General features: G+C 40.8%; 1 protein-coding gene across 1 annotated transcript; it reads left to right on the plus strand.

Moving 5' to 3' along the window:
• Window positions 1-1,493: 1,493 nt before the first annotated feature.
• ZBED8 (zinc finger BED-type containing 8) lies at window positions 1,494-8,004 on the plus strand. The gene is made up of 2 exons (XM_036845357.1): window positions 1,494-1,922; window positions 5,837-8,004. Exon 2 carries the CDS (start codon window positions 5,887-5,889, stop codon window positions 7,666-7,668), a length of 1,782 nt encoding a protein of 593 aa, XP_036701252.1. The 5' UTR covers window positions 1,494-1,922; window positions 5,837-5,886; the 3' UTR covers window positions 7,669-8,004.
• Window positions 8,005-20,119: the final 12,115 nt, after the last annotated feature.

Consider the following 20,119-nt stretch of genomic DNA (forward strand, 5'->3'; position numbering starts at 1 on the left):
CTTCCCTGGTGGTCTAGTGGGTAAGACTCCATGCTCCCAATGCAGGGGGTCTGGGTTTGATCCCTGGTTTGGAAACTAGATTCCACATGCCGCAACTAAAAAAAAAGATCCTGCATGCTGCAACTAAAGATCCCGTGTGCCACAACTAAGACCCAGCACAGCCTAAATAAATAAATAAAATATTTTTTTTAAACAATTTCAGGACTCTTTAAAAAATGTGTCACCTAACATTTCTGGGCTTCTGTTCCCTCTTCTGTGAAACCTAATTTACTCTGATTTTAGGAAGAATTCTATAATATATGAAATCATGTCTTATTTCTGTTTCCTTTTGGATAAAAGACAACATCTAGGACATTACTCAAGATATGAACTTTGATTTTATTATCTCAATTATAACTGCCTTTTGAGTGCTGGAACTATGTAATGTAATTTTCACATGTTATCTCCTCAAAAGAATTTCATGAGGTGAGTAATGGATGATATCCATATTTCACAGTAAGCATAAGGACTTAATGAGTCCAGATGGTTTGCTCAAGTCCTAACAGTAAAAAGTGTTGGGGCCAGAACATAAACCCAAGTCTCTGACTCTAAAGCCTACTCCTTTCTCTAGCATTTAAGGCCCAGGTTTCTGGGCCAAGCTGGTGTTTTGCAATTTCTCTCATTGACAGAAACTTTAAGCAGGCTCTCAATCTTTTTATCAGGTTCACCCTCAATACCTGAAAATAAAGTATCTGTCCCACATTCTTTGACACTTCCCCCTCCCCTAGCCTTGTGGGATGCTTCTCCCAAGACTAACCATACAAAAATGAGTAAAATGTGATTTCATTAAATACCCTCAAAATAGGAAAGTGGGCTATATTTAAGTTTGTTTCTTTCAACTTTTTCTCATTTCTACTTTAGGGTTTTTCTCTGAAATCTCTCTAATATGGGTTTATTTCTCTAGGAGTCTGTTGTTAAAAAGAATTTTAAATAAAATTTAAAATCGTTTCTCTAAGATGAATGATGATTCTTAGCAAATTCATCCACATGCTCCAATTAATGGGAAGTGGGGGGAGGGCAACGTGCATGGGCGAGAGGACACAAGCTCAGCCTCCACCGTTAGTATCTTAATGGAATGTACAGCTTGTCCCATTTGCCTGAATGTTTAATTTGTAAGTAGAATGCGCTCCCTTCTCTTTTTCCTCATTGATTCCACATAGAAAATGGTTAATTATTGAAGCTTTACAATCGCCAAGCTCAAAGCCTGACACAATATAAAATTTTATCTGCAGTGCTTTAAAAAGTAGAACTATGTGGGCTTTACAGGGCCTTCCATTCCCGAGATTCTACGATTCATCCTTTCTGGCAGACACAATAAGCAAAAAATCCCCACCTCCAAGTCCCCCATCTGAAAAGAAAACCAGCGCGCGTGCTCCTTACTCAGGGCGGCGGGGCCCTCAGCCGCTTACCAGTGCGCCTGCGTGCCGGGATCCGCCTCGCCCGGTCTGCGGGCGGGAAGCCCCCCGGAGAACCCGGATGGAACCCGGCGCGGCTGGAGCGGCTGGAGCCGGGAGGGGGGGACGCCGCGGGCGCTGCTGTCTCACCGCGCCCCGCAGGATCCTGCTCGGGGGTCGGACACGAGGAACCGCCGCCTAGACTGGTTCCAGCGCCCGGAGGCTGGGCCCCAGCCTGAGCGGAGAGCGAAGTGTAGCCTGAACGGGCGCCTAAAAGAAGCCCGAGCATCCCTTGGGCCTGCTCCTCTGGCTCGGAGACGTCGGGTGGAGACCGAGCAGAGTCCTCTTCCCGCGCCGCCGGCGTCCTTAGCTCGCCCGGGCCGCCTCCTAAACGCTCCGTCCTTATAATACACCAACAGGTCCTACCAGTTACGAGCTGGTGTTGTTTACATGCATTCTCATAATTAAACTTCCCAACAGCCCTATAAGGTAGGTACCATTGTCCTCCCCGGTTGAGGGACTGAAGCTTGGACAGGTCCCAGCCTAAGTGACAAAGCCAGGATCCCAGGCGTTTGCCTCTGGCGCATTTGCTCAGCTATTGCATTCCCGTCCCTTTTCTCCTGGCTTTTGCTCTTAACGATGTAAAATGTAATGATTCAATTCTCTGCCTCCCTGGACACCCGCACCTACCATGGACGGGCATAGGCGGTGGCCAGGTACAAGTTGGATTGTGTTTGGTTTGGGGTTTTAGGTTTACAACTGCACTTTAGTGTTGTCACTGCCGAAATAGATGTTTTAGCCTTCCTCAGGTGTTTGTTATGTTAATGTTCACTTGTAACTGACTGTTTTTCCTCTAAATTGTGATGCTTTTTCGTATCTACCCTTCATAAATTTGCAAAACATTTTACTCTGTTACATCTGGTCTTTCATTCTGCATCTTTAGATAGCTTTCAACAAACTCTCAAAAGAATCATCCTAAAAACTAATTATGTCTATCTTAGTAAGTAAACCTTTTTGTTTATTTTACTGTTTATTATGGAAATTTTCCAGCATACGTAGAATGAGAATGGTGTAATGATGTGTACCCATCATCCAGCTTTAGCAGTTACCAACTCAAGGCCAATCCTATTCTGTTCCCACTCTATTGTGTGTGTGTGTGTGTGTGTGTTTGTGTATGTGTGCTGAAGTACTGTATTTCAAAGGAAATCCCAGACATCATTTCACTTGTAAATAACTAAGTCTGTATCTCTAACAAATGAATTTTTTTTAACACAACCATACCATTATCACAGTTTCAGTTAACAATAATTCCTTAATAAGATGATGCTTTTTTAATGTTTACATATTTTAGAATATTGTGATTGCTAAATACCACAAAGGAGCAAGTGAAAATTGTGAGTTTCTAAAAAACAAGAAAGCCTCTTGGGCGGTAAGTTCATCTTTGAGGATCTTGAAAATTCTTGCTACCTATTCTCCCTTTTTGAGGGGGATGGAGAAGAATACTATAAATGAATTTTTCTAAAAATTCTTTTCCAAACAGGTTAATCTTCAATCAGAAGATACTTGAGTAGCATGAGTAGCATAGTCAGAGAGGGGAACAATGGACTCTAAACTCATCCTATAATGATTTCTAGTGAGAAATCATTTGAAGTAAAGCTTTTTCCTTCACTCCCTCTGTTCCCCAAAATATACATAACAGAATACAGAAAGATAAGCATTTTTTATGCTTATGTCATCATTTTGTTATCAGGAGAGGTTCTAAACACAGTTGGCCCATAGTCTCATCACTTGATAAAGGAACGCTTAAGATCAACTCTAAACTTTAAACTGTCTTTACTGACTGGCAGACATCTTCCAATTTTAAACTGACTGATAACAACCATATGGCAGATCAACTTCCTAGTTACATAGAAGTGCACTTTACAACTAGTCATTCTTGGCAGAGCCTCTAGAAAGCTAGTGCCTTAATATTCTTGGCTTACTTACTGTGATTTTTTTTAATGGCCAAAATGGGCATTTGGATTTAAATGTACTCCTGTTACATTATTTCAGCCACATTCTGTGGCACAGAACTCTGGAAATTTAGGGGATCACTTATTTACGTGGGAGATAGAAATGTTTTCTAAGGTATATTTGAGTCTACCTGTGGATTACACCTTTACTCATTGCTCAGGAGGGAGAAAGAAAAAAAGGCATGTCTTCCTTTTTAGGTCCCTCAACTGTCTTCTTTTTTTTTTTTAATTAAAATTTTTTTAATGTTTCATTTATGACTTTTTTTTTAGTTTTTATTGGAGTATAGTTGCTTTACAATGTTGTGTTTCTGCTGTACAACAAAGTGAATCAGTTATACATATATCCACTCTTTTTTTAGATTTCCTTCCCGTTTAGGTCACCACAGAGCACTGAGTAGAGTTCCCTATGCTATACAGTAGGTTCTCATTAGTTATCTGTTTTATATATAGTACTGTATATATGTCAATCCCAATCTCCCAATTCATCCCACCCTCCCTACCCCACTTGGTAACCATAAGTTTGTTTTCCACACCTGTGACTCTATTTCTGCTTTGCAAATAAGTTCATCTGTACCGTTTTTCTAGATTCCACATATAAGCAATATTATACGATATTTGTCTTTCTCTTTCTGACTTCACTCTGTATGACAGTCTCTACGTCCATCCATGTCTCTGCAAATGGCACTATTTTGTTCCTTTTGATGGCTGAGTAATATTCCATTGTATATATGTACCACATCTTCTTTACCCATTCCTCTGTCGATGGGCATTTAGGTTGCTTCCACGTCCTGACTATTGTAAATAGTGCTGCAATGAACATTGGGGTGCATGCATCCTTTCGAATTATGGTTTTCTCCGGATATATGCCTAGGAGTGGGATTGCTGGGTCATATGGTAGCTCTCTTTTTAGTTTTTTAAGGAACCTCCATACTGTTCTACATAGTGGCTGTACCAATTTACATTCCCACCAACAGTGTAGAGGGTTCCCTTTTCTCCACACCCTCTCTAGCAGATTTGTAGATTTTTTGATGACAGCCATTCTGACCAGTGTGAGGTGAGGTGTAGTTTTGATTTGCATTTCTCTAATAATTAGTGATGTTGAGCATCTTTTCGTGTATTTTTTGGCCATCCATATGTCTTCTTTGGAGAAATGTTAGGTCCTTCAACTTTCATAAGAAGTTGTCATCAACTCAGAAAACGTAACTGCCTGTTAAAGCATTTAGTGTTTACTTAGCAACCTAGAATATCTGTAAGCTAGGAATTGGCCCGAGGATATGTTTCATTTCTCTAAATCTGTCTATGTACTAGGATGTGTATCAGAATCACCTGGACAACTTTATTTTAGATTCTTTTGTCCTACTTTTGGAGATGATGATTTATTAATTCTGAGGTGGTATAGGGACATGTATACTTTCAAAGGGGCTCCCAATGATTGTGATAGGCATCTCTTGTTAGAGATTACTGTTCTAGGTACTATTCATAAGAATTATCTAAAATGATTATTTAGAATACAGATTTGGGGCCCCTACTCCAGAGCTAGGGAATCAGAATATCTCAGGGTGGGGTCCAAGAATCTGCATTTTAGCAAGAGACTTATATGATTCCTCCATTTACTAAACTAGAGAACCACTGCCTTCTACATCCTGTTGTACTGTAATGAAGGCTTTTCTTCTATGAGAGAGCTTTTTCTGAAGTTTCAGTAACAAGAATAGTTGTGTTTCTCCTGAGCAACTTGTTTTGCTTTTTTATATGGACAGTGTGAATCATGGACTGATAGTGTGTATCCTGCTTCTGTGTCAAGGGTGGCTTGGTCAGACCTGTTTGAAATTCTCTCCTTAAGTTGTAGTCAAAGCCACTCAAGGATCAAATAGTTTTATAGACCTGTTTAATCCTTAACTATTAGAAAGAACTGGCCACCATGTCAAAATCTGCCCTTCCTTACAGTATTTAGTGAATTACTCCCTTCTCTATTCACTAGTTCATAACTGGGGGTGTGCATACATCCTTGGCATAAGATGCAAGGAAGGGGTGGTAGTGAGATGCCTTTTCTGGGGATACAAAATGTACCAGATTTGTTTGGAACATACATCATTGAAAACAAATTAAGCCATAACTGCAATTCATCAATAGAGAATTTATGGGTATTCACAATTTGCATAAGCCCTAATCTCTGGTATGTAACTTGCTGGCAAGGTATTTATTCCAGGGCTTTAGCTGTGAGTTTGCTATGTTTAAGTTGGACTGTCATGCTGTCATGGCTTACTTTGAATTGACATGTTGCAGGATATTTCTTGACATGTACACAGATGACAGGATGGCATGTGATGTGGCTTTGTTTTAATTCAGTTAGCCACTGGTTTTTAATGTCTGGGTTATATTTTACTTCCAAAGCAAAAAATCTGCGACACCTCTGGAATACTACGTGAGAATTTTGGGGTGCCATGTCGAAGAAACGCAAATGGGACGATGACTATATTCGTTACTGGTTCACCTGTACAACGGAGGTTGATGGAACTCAGCGCCCACAGTGTGTATTGTGTAACTCTGTATTTTCAAACGCTGACCTCCGACCATCAAAACTGTCTGACCATTTTAACAGACAGCATGGTGGTATAGGTGGGCACGACCTCAATAGCCTGAAACATGTGCCAACACCATCTGATCAGAGTGAAACCCTGAAAGCGTTTGGAGTTGCATCTCAGGAGGATACCTTACTACAGGCATCATATCAGTTTGCGTATTTATGTGCCAAGGAGAAGAATCCTCATACAATAGCTGAAAAATTAGTGAAACCTTGTGCACTGGAAATAGCACAAATAGTTTTGGGACCAGATGCACAAAAGAAGCTTCAGCAGGTATCCTTATCAGATGATGTGATCCATTCTAGAATTGATGAAATGAGCCAGGATATCTTACAGCAAGTTCTAGAAGATATCAAAGCCAGTCCTCTTAAAGTGGGTATTCAGCTTGCTGAGACAACAGACATGGATGACTGCAGTCAGCTAATGGCATTTGTGCGATACATAAAGGAAAGAGAGATCGTAGAAGAATTCCTGTTCTGTGAACCATTGCAGTTAACAGTGAAAGGAAAAGATGTGTTCAATCTGTTCAGAGACTTCTTTTTGAAGCATAAAATAGCACTCGATGTATGTGGCTCTGTTTGTACTGACGGTGCCTCTTCTATCCTAGGAGAAAATTCAGAATTTGTTTCCTGTATGAAAAAAGAGGTACCTCATATCGTGATCACACATTGTTTGTTGAACCCTCATGAACTCGTCACAAAGACATTGCCTACAAAGCTGAGGGATGCTCTTTTTACTGTGGTGAGGGTAATAAATTTTATCAAAGGGCGAGCTCCAAATCATCGCCTGTTTCAGGCTTTTTTTGAAGAAATTGGAATAGAGTATAGTGTTCTCCTTTTCCATACTGAAATGAGGTGGCTTTCCCGAGGCCAAATACTTACTCATATTTTTGAAATGTATGAAGAAATAAATCAGTTTCTTCACCACCAAAGCAGCAATTTAGTTGATGGCTTTGAAAACAAAGAGTTTAAAATTCACCTAGCATACCTTGCAGATTTATTCAAACACCTAAATGAACTTAGTGCATCTATGCAAAGGACTGGAATGAACACAGTGTCAGCTAGAGAGAAGTTGTCTGCTTTTGTTAGGAAGTTTCCATTTTGGCTAAAGCGAATTGAGAAAAGAAATTTTACCAACTTTCCTTTTCTTGAAGAAATCGTTGTTTCAGATAATGAAGCATTATGCATTGCAGCTGAAATAACAGTGCACCTGCAACAGATGAGCAACTTCTTCCACGGATATTTCTCTGTTGGAGATCTTGATGAGGCAAGTAAATGGATACTGGATCCATTTCTTTTTAATTTGGACTTTGTCGATGATGGCTATTTAATGAAAAATGATCTTGCTGAATTACGAGCTAGTGGCCAAATCCTAATGGAATTTGAGACAATGAAGCTTGAGGATTTCTGGTGTGCTCAATTCACAGTGTTTCCAAGCCTAGCAAAGACAGCTCTAAAAATCCTTATACCGTTTGCAACTACATATCTTTGTGAGTTGGGATTTTCATCACTTTTGCATTTTAAAACAAAGTCCAGAGGCTACTTGAATATGAGTGATGACATCCGTGTGGCTATTTCAAAAAAAGTTCCTCGTTTCTCAGACATCATTGAACAAAAACTACAGCTACAGAAGTCACTGTAAGCTGATAGACTTTTTTAATGTATCATTTTTAATATATTCTTAATTCCATTGTAAAATTAAGTTATAATTCTGTCTCTTTTATATTTATGATATACCAAATCCTTTAAAAGTTTAGCATTTTTAACTTTTAATTTTCACGTGAGACATGAAAATATGTTTTGAGAATAAAACCACAAGCAGCGGAAAAGATTAAGTGCTGCTGATACATAGGATTCTTCTAAGTATCTGTTTAACCTTTTGATGTGATACATAAAAAAAGACACCCGAGGGCTTCCCTGGTGGCGCAGTGGTTGGGAATCTGCCTGCCAGTGCAGGGGACGTGGGTTCGAGCCCTGGTCTGGGGGGATCCCACATGCCGCGGAGCAACTGGGCCCGTGAGCCACGACTGCTGAGCCTGTGCGTCTGGAGCCTGTGCTCCGCAACAAGAGAGGCCACGACAGTGAGAGGCCCGCGCACCGCGATGAGGGGTGGCCCCCCACTTGCCGCAACTAGAGAAAGCCCTCGCACAGAAACGAAGACCCAACACAGCCAAAAATAAAATAAATAAATAAATTAGTTAATTAAAAAAAAAAAAAAAAAAAGACACTCGAGCACTAGAATATCCAAGCTAAATGGTACAATAGGCTACGAATAGAGCCAAGAGAAAAAGACCTCCCAGAACATGCATCTCATGTTGAAAGTCAAAGGATGAAATGACAGACTGAGTCCTCCCACGTCCTTGAGAGTTGTTTTGGGGAGGTTAATGAAATCAGAAGAGGATTATAAAATGTTATATGAGAGAAGGGATGATCCTAGTTAATGTAAGATTTATTTTTAAATGTATTCTTTGGAGTTAGTCTCACAATGTCCATTCCTCTTAGTTCCTATGCTCTAAATTCCATGACTTTAATAAACATCCTAATATCCTGTTAGTCACTCTTTGTCTTCTTTTAAATTACATCCAGACTCCAAGTCATCAGGGCTGCTAAAGAGGAGATCCCAGAGCCCTATTTGAGAGATTCTAATTTAACTGGTCTGGACAAGATCAAGGATCTTCATTCTTAACCAGCTTTCCATATGGTTCCGATGGATTCTTTGATCCTCTCACCTCATCTTATTTTTCCTACACTTATTTTTCCTTTACCCCAGTTTCCTCACTTATTTTACACCTTATGCTGTATGCATTTTTCTAAGATAGTTCAAAACTTTTGAATGGATCAGAATATAAATAATAAATTGACATGAAGTCACTGTAGTAATTCAGGGCCACCAAAAAGTTCCCCATGGGAATCTAGGTTAATATACTTTCCTGGATGATAATTTGGCTAGATTTATTTTTAAATGTAAATAAACTAACATTTTTTATTTCAAAATTTAATGTTTTATCCAAGTACAATATGCTCAAGGCTGGAGATGAAATGAGTCCTATAATGAAAAGCCACAGTCCCCTTCCTACCCAGTTACCGTAACCATTTCTGCTTTAACATTTTATGGTCCCACCCATATATCTAAGTAATATGTTATACCAAATACATAGGCCAGTTTTGATTTATCAGATTTAGAAGTTATGTGTTGACTCCTCTAGATAACAGGTAAGGACTGAATTTATAAAACATCCATCTCCTCTCCTACTACTGCCAATTTTTTTGTTATGATAGTACTAATTTTCACTCTTCTGTTGATTCTTCATAGCCCTTTGATTGAGGATTTTTCCCTCTAGGAATTTATCACATGGAAAGAATCAGGGGTATCCACAAAGTTTATAAGGTGGGTAATCATAGCACTTTTGAAATTTTTTTTTTAAACTTGAAGGGGAATGAAGTCCAACTATCAAATTTAGATGCCACTTGAGTACACAAATTGAAGTTTATATTTCCTGCACAAAACTAAACTTTATCACTGTCCATCAAAATGCTTTATCAATAAATATAAATACATGCCTTCTTTCCTATAAAAATATAGTTAGAAAATGTAAGTCCTAATTTTTCCCAGTATAATCTGACATCAAGAGCAGTGGAGGAAATTTCCAAAGCTAATACAGGAATAAGTCTGGAAGAGTATGTATAAAGTTTAATATGTGTGCATATCTAAAGATAGGAAAGAAGTAGGAATGGGAGCAAGGGTATGAATGAAGCCTGGGACCTAACAATACAATAGCAAGATTAGGATGAAATGCCAAAAGCAAACGACCCTAGATAGGCAGTCTTTTGTTAGGTCCACTACAGTTTTCTCTTAGACTGAATTCATTAGTTTCTGCTCTGAAACAAAAACCCAAAGGACACTTTAAAGGAAATGGCTAACCGAGTTTTTAATTCTTTTTCAAATTCTACAACAGTTCATTTTCCCCTGATCAAATGAATGAGACTGCTATGTCTGATAAAATGAAGAGGAAACTGAGATTTTTTTTTTTTTAATTTAAAAAATCTCCCACAGTGGTACATATATTGGCATATATAAGTCCTATGTGTTCGTTTCTTTTTCTTCCAAGGAAGACATAATTGTTTTTCTTATATTTTCGTAATATGAGGTCGTCGATAAATTGCAAAAAGGAGTCAAGACAGTATAAATAATAATCTTTATGACCAGTAGATGTCACTCTCAGTGCATGACTGGTTGAAAGCAAACTTGCTCTCATTACAGATTTTCCCAAATACCTGATTTTAAACATCTCTAGAAAAGGGATTAGTAGCTCAAATTAAAAATGCCCCACCTGAGCCTCTGGTGGTGACAAAATTGGTGACAACTCTCATGGAGCCAATAACTACCAGACTGCAAGAAATCATTGAGAAACAGTGGGAAAGAGAAGATAAAAAGGGCTTTTTGCCTTAAACTGACTTGACCACGTGGATTTTTGACATCTTGGCTGCTTTCCTAAGCCACCAAAAGCCACTTGAAGTGAATGGATAGGTCAGTGTTTTCAGACAATCCAATGGGAATCAAAACCAAATAGACATATACTTTTAAAGGGTGAACTTTATGATATATAAATTATATCTCAGTTTTTTTTTTAATAGGGTCTGGATATTTATAGTTTAACTAAACTATAGTTTATTTATATTATAGTCTTTAGCATTAAATTATACCAAAATATTGTAAGCTTGGCTTTAATATCTACCAAGCATTTAGAAAAATTTGAAGCTTTCGAAGGCTACCTTAATTTGAAGGACTGTATAAGGTAATTGTTAAATTCATTGTATTTTGTACTTTATCTTCTGAGAGTACCTTCTGAGAACCTAAGGTTATTTCCCTTTCGTTTCACAGTTTTGTCTACGTCTTATTCTAACACAGAAATGGATTCCAGTCCTGTCTCAGCTACTTACTAGCAGGTTAAACTCGATAGCCCTCAGCATATAGGAATCAAGAGGTCTGGCAGACCCATCTCTTCTTTTGCCCTGCTCAGCACTGATTCAATCATTCACTTGCTTCTTTTAATAGCACCCTTATTTTTCTTTAAGGAACTTTCCTTACCCCACTGTCAGTCTGTATGGCCCCATCCTGGCTAATTAGAGTCAGCTCCAGTACTTTCGCTGGAATTAATGGGAAAGATGCTATACTTGCTAAACTAGCAGGATGTGAGTCTGGAGCTTCCAGTGATCAACCTTGCTGCCAGAGGGTGAAGCCAACAGAGACAAAGCCAAGAAAGGGAAAGAGATTCCTTATGACATTGCTTCCACATCTAAATGCAGTCATACTTTTTTACTTTTCAGTTATATGGGCTAATTCCCTCTTTTGCAGTTTCCTGTCACATGCAACCAAGAGACTTACTTCATATACTTGATTTCCAATCTTACTTATTATGAATGGCTAATGGGAAAGTTTTGACTCCATTAATTTTACTGTGTGATTTTGGACAACTCTTACCTGTCCTGGGCCTCAGTTTTTCTCCCCTATAAGATGAAACAGTTAGACAAGTTTTCTCTAGAGAACCTTTTCATTTTTTTCTACAGAGGTCGTATTTCATTCGCTTAATTTTGGTGGTGTGACATAGTAGAACCTTTCCTAGATATAAACAGAAAAATAGACTTTTTGTTGTTTATTTTTTTGTTTTGTTTCGATTTTTTTTTGTAATGGCATCAGCTTGGTTTCTGGAGCAATCACAGTTCTATGTATCATTTCCTTCTACTATAATTTTGGAGACTTTCGCCCTTTATCAGGCTTTTTATTCTGGTACTGATATTTATCCAAATTTTCAGGAGACCTTATCCCTAATGCTTTATTATGAAAGGTCTCAAATATACCAAAAAGTTGGAAGAGTAATACAATGAACACCCATATGGCTGTTTTCTAGATTCAAAAAGTGTTAACATTTTGCTATAGCTATCTGTTTATATAAATGTATAGGTATCCATGTATCAAACAGGGTCCAGTAAGATCAGAAACTGTACCAATTTTTAAATAAAAGGAATCTACAGTGAAGAATCATTGGCCAGGTATTGGAGAACTTAATAGGCAAAGGGGGATACTGAGGTGTCACAGAGATAGTAAATGCAGGAAACAGCATCACTAGGGCTAGATGAACAAGAAAAGAGGCTGGCATTATTAAAATGTGAAAGCTTGGATGAGGGGTCCCTTGGAAGTGAGACTCCAGTGTCTGAGGAAGAGGCCCTGCCTGACTGGTATTACTGTCTTAGGAGCTCAGAAGTCTGAAGAATGGGTGCCAGCCTGCAGATGCTGCCGTCTCTGAGCATGTAGGATGAGGCTGGCTCTGGAAGTGTGAAAACACTGAACACTTAAACCAACTGCTGCTCCTAAACTAACTCTCACTGCCAGGGTGAAGAACCACTGCAGAGAGTATACTGTCAGCAGTAGGAAGCAAATGAGGAGGGAGTAAATCCCTGGTCCTTCCTCTAGGTTTCCACCATGTCTCTTGCACCCCTTATTTGCAGAGCCTAACAGAAAGCTAGGTGACAAAGAAATGTACTTTGTGAGGTCCCAGCCCCAGCATGACAAAGCAGATTACAGGACATGTAGAGGGTGGGTCTGAAGCTGAAAGACAAGAGTTTAGGTAACCATCACAGCCCATCTCTTTGGCCAGTCATCCTATCCATAATTGAATTTCTATACAATAAACATAGGTTTGTGGTTCTCTTAAGATGTAACTATCCTCTGTACAGATACAGATGCTCTTACCTTCTCTCCAGAGTGAGGAAACACAGTCTCAGCTCCTCAAATTTAGTAACAGTGCCATTAATTATTCTGTTGCCTAATGACTAGCCCCAACCACCAAGGTTTTTTTTTTTTGTGGGATTGAGGGGTACAGAAGAAGTCTCCAGAAGCCGCATCTATCTCACTGTTACAGTAAACAATGATAACAAATTGATACAAACCACCCTGAAACTCCTCAGATACACGGTTAGGAAGCGACACTATTCATCAGGACACGCCATGCCTTGACCACTTCAGGCCCACTGGCATTAACCCCACAGCACAAGCCAAATACAGTCAGCAGCAGTATCAACTCCCAGTTCAGTGGAAACACTGTTACGTCCCTTGGTGAAAGCATTCCTCCCTTGGGAACCGAGACTTCCAAAATATCAAGAGTCACAGTCACAGCAATGAGAAGCAAAAATACTGTGAATTATTAGGTGCCCATCCCTTGATTCCCAGACCAATGTATTCTGGCTTGGGGGATTAAAAAAAAGAAAAGTATATTCATAGGTTACCAATTCAAAGCACACTTGCATCCTACAAGATAGAACTTTATCTTTTTAGATTCTTTTCTCCCAGTTGCAAGTAACTGAGTATTAAGTAGCTCATTCTATCATTCTAACAGACCAGGTGCCTCTGAGTGATGAAGTACATGACAAGACCAATAAATGCCATAGGTGTCAGTCTGTTGCCACACTCTGTTATGAACTGAATGTGTTCACCCCCAAATTCATATGGTGAAATCCTAAGCTCCAACGTGTGACATCTGAAGATGTGCCTTTGGGAGGTAGTTAGGTTTAGATGGAGTCATGAGGGTGGGAGCCTGGCCCAGTGGGATTAATGCCTTTATGAAAGGCTTGCTCTCTCTGGTGCATAAAGAAGAGGTCATGTGAGCACACAGAAAGGTGGCGGCCTCCTACAAGCCAAGAAAAGAGGCCTCAGAATTAAACCTACCTTACCACACCTTGATCTTGGATTTATCAACCTCCATAACTGAGACGTTTCTGCTGTTTAAGCCACCCAGTCTATGGTATTTTCTTATGGCAGCCCAAGCAGACTAACATACACTCCTTTGCTACTGCTTGATAAGATGCAGTGTGGTGCAGGGTACCATGACACTTAATAAGGCTGGAAGAAGTACTAAAGATGAAGCCACATCCAGATTGTGTCTTTTCCAGTGAGAGTAAACAGCTGCCCCTTCCATGATAGAAGGGTTCTAATGTAATAAATCTGCCACCAAGTACCCATAACAGGGGCTAAGCTTTGGTCTCTGCTGTTGGCAGGTCAGGCTCCAGTACTCAGCAGGTCAATCTTGGTGGAGGGAAGTCCATGTTGTTGAGCCTCCATCCTTGCCAATGTGGCCATTCTTGTACGTGGGTCCACAGGGCAATCATGAGGATGACTGGAGAGAAAGGCTAATAGCTGCGAAGTACATCACCTTGTCCTCTTGATTATTGAGAGCTTCCTCTTTGTTAATTTAGGTTCAGCAAGGCCATCAGGAAGTCCTCAAGCCAAGTCAGCTGTCACAGAGACCCACATATCCCAGGAATAGGCCTGCCCTAGTATGCCTGCCACTCTCAGTCATTTTCGGGGAGCAGCCCATGGGAAGTGTGAACCAGCCCAGGCGCAGTCGTGAGCGTCAGAGGGCAGCAGCTGGGGCTTTGGTTAATTGTGTTCCCTGGAGTTGTATGTCTGCAGAGTATATTCTCATGGTTGCACAGAGTCCTTTGGTGAGCATTCTCCCAGAGCACAATTATCTTCAATTCTCTGCCCATCGTGAGAGGTCCTTCTGTATATCTCACCCCCAGACCTTCTTGTCACTTGTCTTCTAAGTCTTTTCTTTCCAAGACCCTCACTATCCATCAAACCGTGAGTAACTGCCCTTGAATACTAGAGTTCAGATCTATACTTCTGGATAGTGGTCAGTTTAGACATGGTAGACAACCAAATGTACTGCTCAAAATTCTGCTCCCTGGGAAGATTTCCCTTCAGTAGTATCTTTCAGAGGCATACCTGATTGGAGTTGTAGTGCTGCAGGAGTTTTTTCAGCAACCAGCTGATACTAGCATATTGGGCAGAATAAACTGTAAACCAGGCCTAAATTTCTTCCTCCTAGTCAGCTAGTCATAAGGAACTCCACACGCAGCCAAAGTTACAGACTGAGAAAAAGGAAGCCTTGCAGCAGGAGTAACTGTCACAGGAATTGGGCCACCTACTCAAGCAATTTGCTTATTCCTTCCGGACCTGCCTGATCTCTACCCCTCATATACCATTTCCACCTCGTGGTAGACAGCTGCTGTGCACACTCCAGTTTATGGCTCGCTGGATCACACAGCACCCAATCCCATGGTCAGGTGTTCACTTTTGATGGGGCCTAGCAGCAAACCAGGAGCTACTTCTCAAAAGGAGAATAGTTATCTTCAAAAGAGGGTGTGCACTTGCTTCCAAACCCTAGAGGTCTATGTTTCGACTCCCCTATTGGCATTTGCCAAAAACCCCATACAGAATCCCTATTTGCCACATTCAGGTGTCGCTGGATCTGCCGGGTCTCGAGTGGCAGAGTAGCTAGCACTACAGCATGGGCCTGCTGCAGAGCCTTTTGGTGCTCTGGTCTCCACTCAGAACTGGCAGTGTTACGGGTCAGAGTGACACCGAAATGGGGTATATGTTGCCTCCAAAAGCCAAAAAGGCCCATCAAGCATTGTGCCTCTGTTGTAGTGGCAAGAGACGCAAGGTAGAGCGACTTGTCTTTCACCTTGAAAGGACTACTGCAATATAGACAGCAGTATTGTATTACAATAATCAAACTTGTTAAGAAACTGAGATCTTAAATTATTCCCACCACAAAAAGGAAATGATAATTATGTGACGTGATAGAGGTGCTAACATCACTACAATCGCAATCATATTGCAATGTATAAATGTATCAAATCAACATGTACACCTTGGGCTTCCCTGGTGGCGCAGTGGTTAAGAATCCGCCTGCCAAGGCAGGGGACACGGGTTTGAGCCCTGGTCCGAGGAAGATCCCACATGCCGCGGAGCAACTAAGCCCATGCACCACAAGTACTGAAGCCCTTGTGCCTAGAGCCTGTGCTCCCCAACAAGAGAAGCCACCACAGTGAGAAGCCCGTGCACCGCAACGAAGAGTAGCCCCCGCTCACTGCAAGTAGAGGAAAGCCCACACACAGCAACGAAGACCCAATACAGCCAGAAATAAATTTTAAAAATCAACACGTACACCTTAAATTTACAATGTTATGTCAAATTATATTTCAACTAAAACTAGATAAATTTTTTAAAAAGGAATGGACTATTGCAACATGCTCCAGACCATTAGCACATCAGAAACTTCACCAAGGTGGATGAGTCCCTGAATTTTTATGAGGTTTATCTCCCACTCTCTGACTCACATGCATTTTACTAAGGCATCTAAAGTACTTGCTTCTACCTTCTTATCAGATGCCATCTGTATGTCATCAGTGAAGTGGACAAATTTGATGATCTGTGAAATGTCAAGATGATCAAAATCTCTGCAGATTAGATTATCACAGACATTAAGTCGATGTAGCCCTAAGGCAGAACTGTGAAGGTGATCTCTTGGTTCTGCAAGGTGAAAACAACCTGCTTGCGATATTCATTGAAATTGATATAGAGGGGAAAAAAGTATTTGCCAGATCACTAATGGTATATGAGTTGCCAAGGGTTATGCTGACTCTCTTTCGTAGAGATACACATCTGGAACAGTAGCTGCAACTGGAGTCATTATCTGTTAAGTTTACAGTAATCCACAGTCAATCTCCAGATCCAACAACCTTCTGCACAGGAAAAGCAGGTGAATTTAAATGGGGATGTGATAGATATTAAGCCTATAATGGTGGCACTAATCCCTGCAATTTCCTCCAGGAATGTGGTGTTGATTTTGGTTTACTACCCTGGTAGGGAAGGGAACTTCTAGGGACTTCTACTTGGCCCTTTTTACCATAATAGGCCTCACTCCATGGATCAGAGGGCAAATCTGGGGGTTCTGCCAGGAACTGAGCATATCTATTCCAATTACACATTTAAGAACTAGAGATATAACCACTGGGTTCACAGACCTACTAGGCTCTCTGTAATTTTAGCTTGGGCCAAATACTCCATTCATTACCTGACCACCACCAGTTCTCACTTTGACTGGTGGACCATCGTAGTATTTTGGTCCCAGGAATTAGCATCAATTCAGGGCCAGTGCCTATTGTTTAATCCCTAAAAGATCTGAGGCTTTCCTTTTTTCATAATACTAAGTCACCTATTAAAGACTGCAGGTTTCTGGGGAAGTCTTGGAGGAAGTCTCTAGTATATACTTGTGGCAGTGTCGTGGAGTTCTTAAGGGAACTCAGCATGTCCTTCAATCAAGGGGCTCTGGATCTGACAACTGGCTTAGGTCTGGAAACTGGAGGAGAGGTTATGACTCTCTCTGTAGTGACTTTAGTCAGATTTCTGGGCACCAGCCCTAGGGTTTTTTGTTACCTAGATCAAGCAATGTTTTAGTAGACTATCTATTCCATTCCTGGATCTACTGTACCATTTAGCTACTGTATTAGGGTTCTCCAGAGAACAGAATCAGTAGGATTGACTGATTGATTAGAAGGAATTGTCTCACATAATTATAGAGGCTGGTAAGTCCAAAATCTGCAGGGTGGGCCAGTAGGCCAGAAAGCCAGGAGAGCCAGTGCTGCAGTTCCAGTCCAAAGACAGCCATCTACAGAATTCTCTCTTGCTTGGGGGTAGTCATTTTGTTCTATTCAGGTTTCCAGCTGGTTGAGGCCTACCCACATTTTGGAGGACAGTCTGCTTTACTCAAAGTCCACCACGTTAAAAGTTCATCTCATCCAAAACATCCTCACAGAAACACCCAGAATAATGTTGGACCAAATACCTGGGCACCTGATGACCCAAATTGACACATAAAATTAACCTTCACAGCTACTATCAACAATCCCTGTGGATCAAAACATTCTGATTTCCATTTTGTCTCTGCTGGGCACTAAGGGCATCCACCTTCTCTCTCATGACTGAACACTGCCACTTGGCCTCGGCTACTCCAGGATCCTATCGACCCCACTGAAATCAATGAACTCATCTCCGTGGCAGCATCTTCTACCATCATACAAGCCCACAGAGAAAAGCCACCACAGAGATTTCCAAGGATATCGGTGATCTCCTCACTAATGTATTGCTCAGTACCTCAGGGAATGTCCTCTGGGCCCTCTTCAACCATATAGTTGGGGGGGGGAGTAGTGGGTGAGGGAAGCTCAGAGGTCACACGTGATAAGTTTACCAACATTTCTATCTCCCCAAGTCTTTTAATTCCTTTCTCTACATTGTGCCAGGTAAGTTCTGGGATCTCAAACTCATTGTATGTAGGTCACTGTTGAGTTCAAGTTATCCAAGTAAGTAAATTCTTATATGAGCTAACATATTAAATCCAGAATCCCTGATACATACACCCATATCAGTAAATTTGGCCTGTTACATTCTGCCTTTTTTCGTCTAATGCTCTTAGAATCCCATTTCCACATATATTCACCAGGTTTCTGCCTATATAAATTAGAAAAATCTTGCAGTTCTTTTGGATTATAAATTCTTCCCTCCAGGTTCAGACTTTGTACTTGTTCCCTTGGAATATGCTGGATCTGACCCTAGTTATGGGTCTAGTGGCAGCAAGGAGTGGTGGGGTAGGTCTTGAAGAGTACAGGCATCTCCTTGACAGTCACCTGCCTCAGGTGAGGGTATTACAAGGACTTCAAGCAAAGGAAACCTAATCTCAGACACAGAAGGCAAAGGCACGGAAGGCTCAGAGTGACTTAGGGGTTCAGGTTCTCAGTTTCTTCTGTGTCCACGCAGATGTCCTCATTCCAAGTCCTGGGGACACTTTCCCAATCCTCATCCTAACTTTCACTGAGAGACATAGGCTGTGAACTCAATTTACATTAAATTCTACAACCTTCACAATTAAATCTTGTGTCTGAATTTGCAGCTCTATCAGATTTGCGATACTTTCAGAGCTGCCACAGAATCTCTCCAGTTCTCTGACCAGGACTTGGGCTGAGACTTTAAAGGGCTGAGTGTGTTGTTTTCTTTCTGTACACACCCCAGAGCACTCAGAAGGAGGCATCCCGCCCCACAGTCCCTGTAGTCATCATTATTCCCAGCAGCCACTTGGTCCCCCAAGGTACCTGCTTCAGGAGGTTCTTTATCACAGTAATCTACAGCCAATAATTAGATTAATCAGGGCCAGCCCATGCCATGAGTTACTAGCATCCCATTTCCATGACAAGGAGCTCAACATTGCATTCAAGTCTAAAGACAAACCCAAACACCTAAAAAAAGGGTCTGTTTCCTGAGACTCCTAGTTCCAATTTCTGTATCAGTCAAGGTTCAGTCAGGAGACACAAACTCCACCAGTTACTTTTGCAGAGAAAATTTAATATAAAGAACTGTGAACCAGGTATTGGAGAACTGGAAAGGTAAAAGGAATACTGTAAAAAAAAACACAGAAAGCAGTTACCATCCCTGGGGCTGGGAGAACAAAGGAGAAGAGCTCGGGATTAATAGAATCTAGAAGCTTGGATGAAGGGTCCCATGGAGCTGGGTTAGAGAAGGCATTTACCAGCTGATACAGGTATGTCTGAAGACAGGCTGTATTCTGAGACTGTGGGAAAAATGTAAACCTAAACCAGCTGCTCCTACAGGAAATAACTTTCATTCCCAGGGTGAGGAACTGTTGCTCGGGCGAGGCTGAGAGTAACAGGAAGCAAAACAGAAAGAAGCAAGCTCTTTGTGGCTCCTCTAGACTTCCAGCCCCCTTCTAATGCCCCCTATTGGCAGACTAACAGAAGGCCCGCTGGCAAAGGAGAAATGTGATTTGCAAAGTCCCAGCCCTGACATCACATAGCTGAGTCTGAAGGTAAGACTATAGCTTAATAACCAACTCTGTTTTGGGGTGTGTTTTCTGAACCATTTTAAAGTAAATTCCCAACACCATGTGTCTTCTCCCCTCCATACTTCAGCATGCATCTCCTAAGAATAAGGACATTATCCTATATAACCACAAAACCATTATTCACACACAAGAAAATTAACAATAATTCCCTAATATGTCTAATAATCAGACCATATTCAAAGTTCTTCCAATTGCCCCCAAAATATCTTTTATTCCTAATTTTTTTGAACCACCTTTTAATATTTCCATGACATTTAACATTTTAAAGAATGTCCCACTCTCTGAATTGACTGTTTTCTCCTGTGTTGTTTAACTAGTTTCTCTATTCCCTATACT

Source organism: Balaenoptera musculus, chromosome 3 (assembly GCF_009873245.2).
Source record: "Balaenoptera musculus isolate JJ_BM4_2016_0621 chromosome 3, mBalMus1.pri.v3, whole genome shotgun sequence".
Classification (NCBI taxonomy): Eukaryota; Metazoa; Chordata; class Mammalia; order Artiodactyla; family Balaenopteridae; genus Balaenoptera; species Balaenoptera musculus.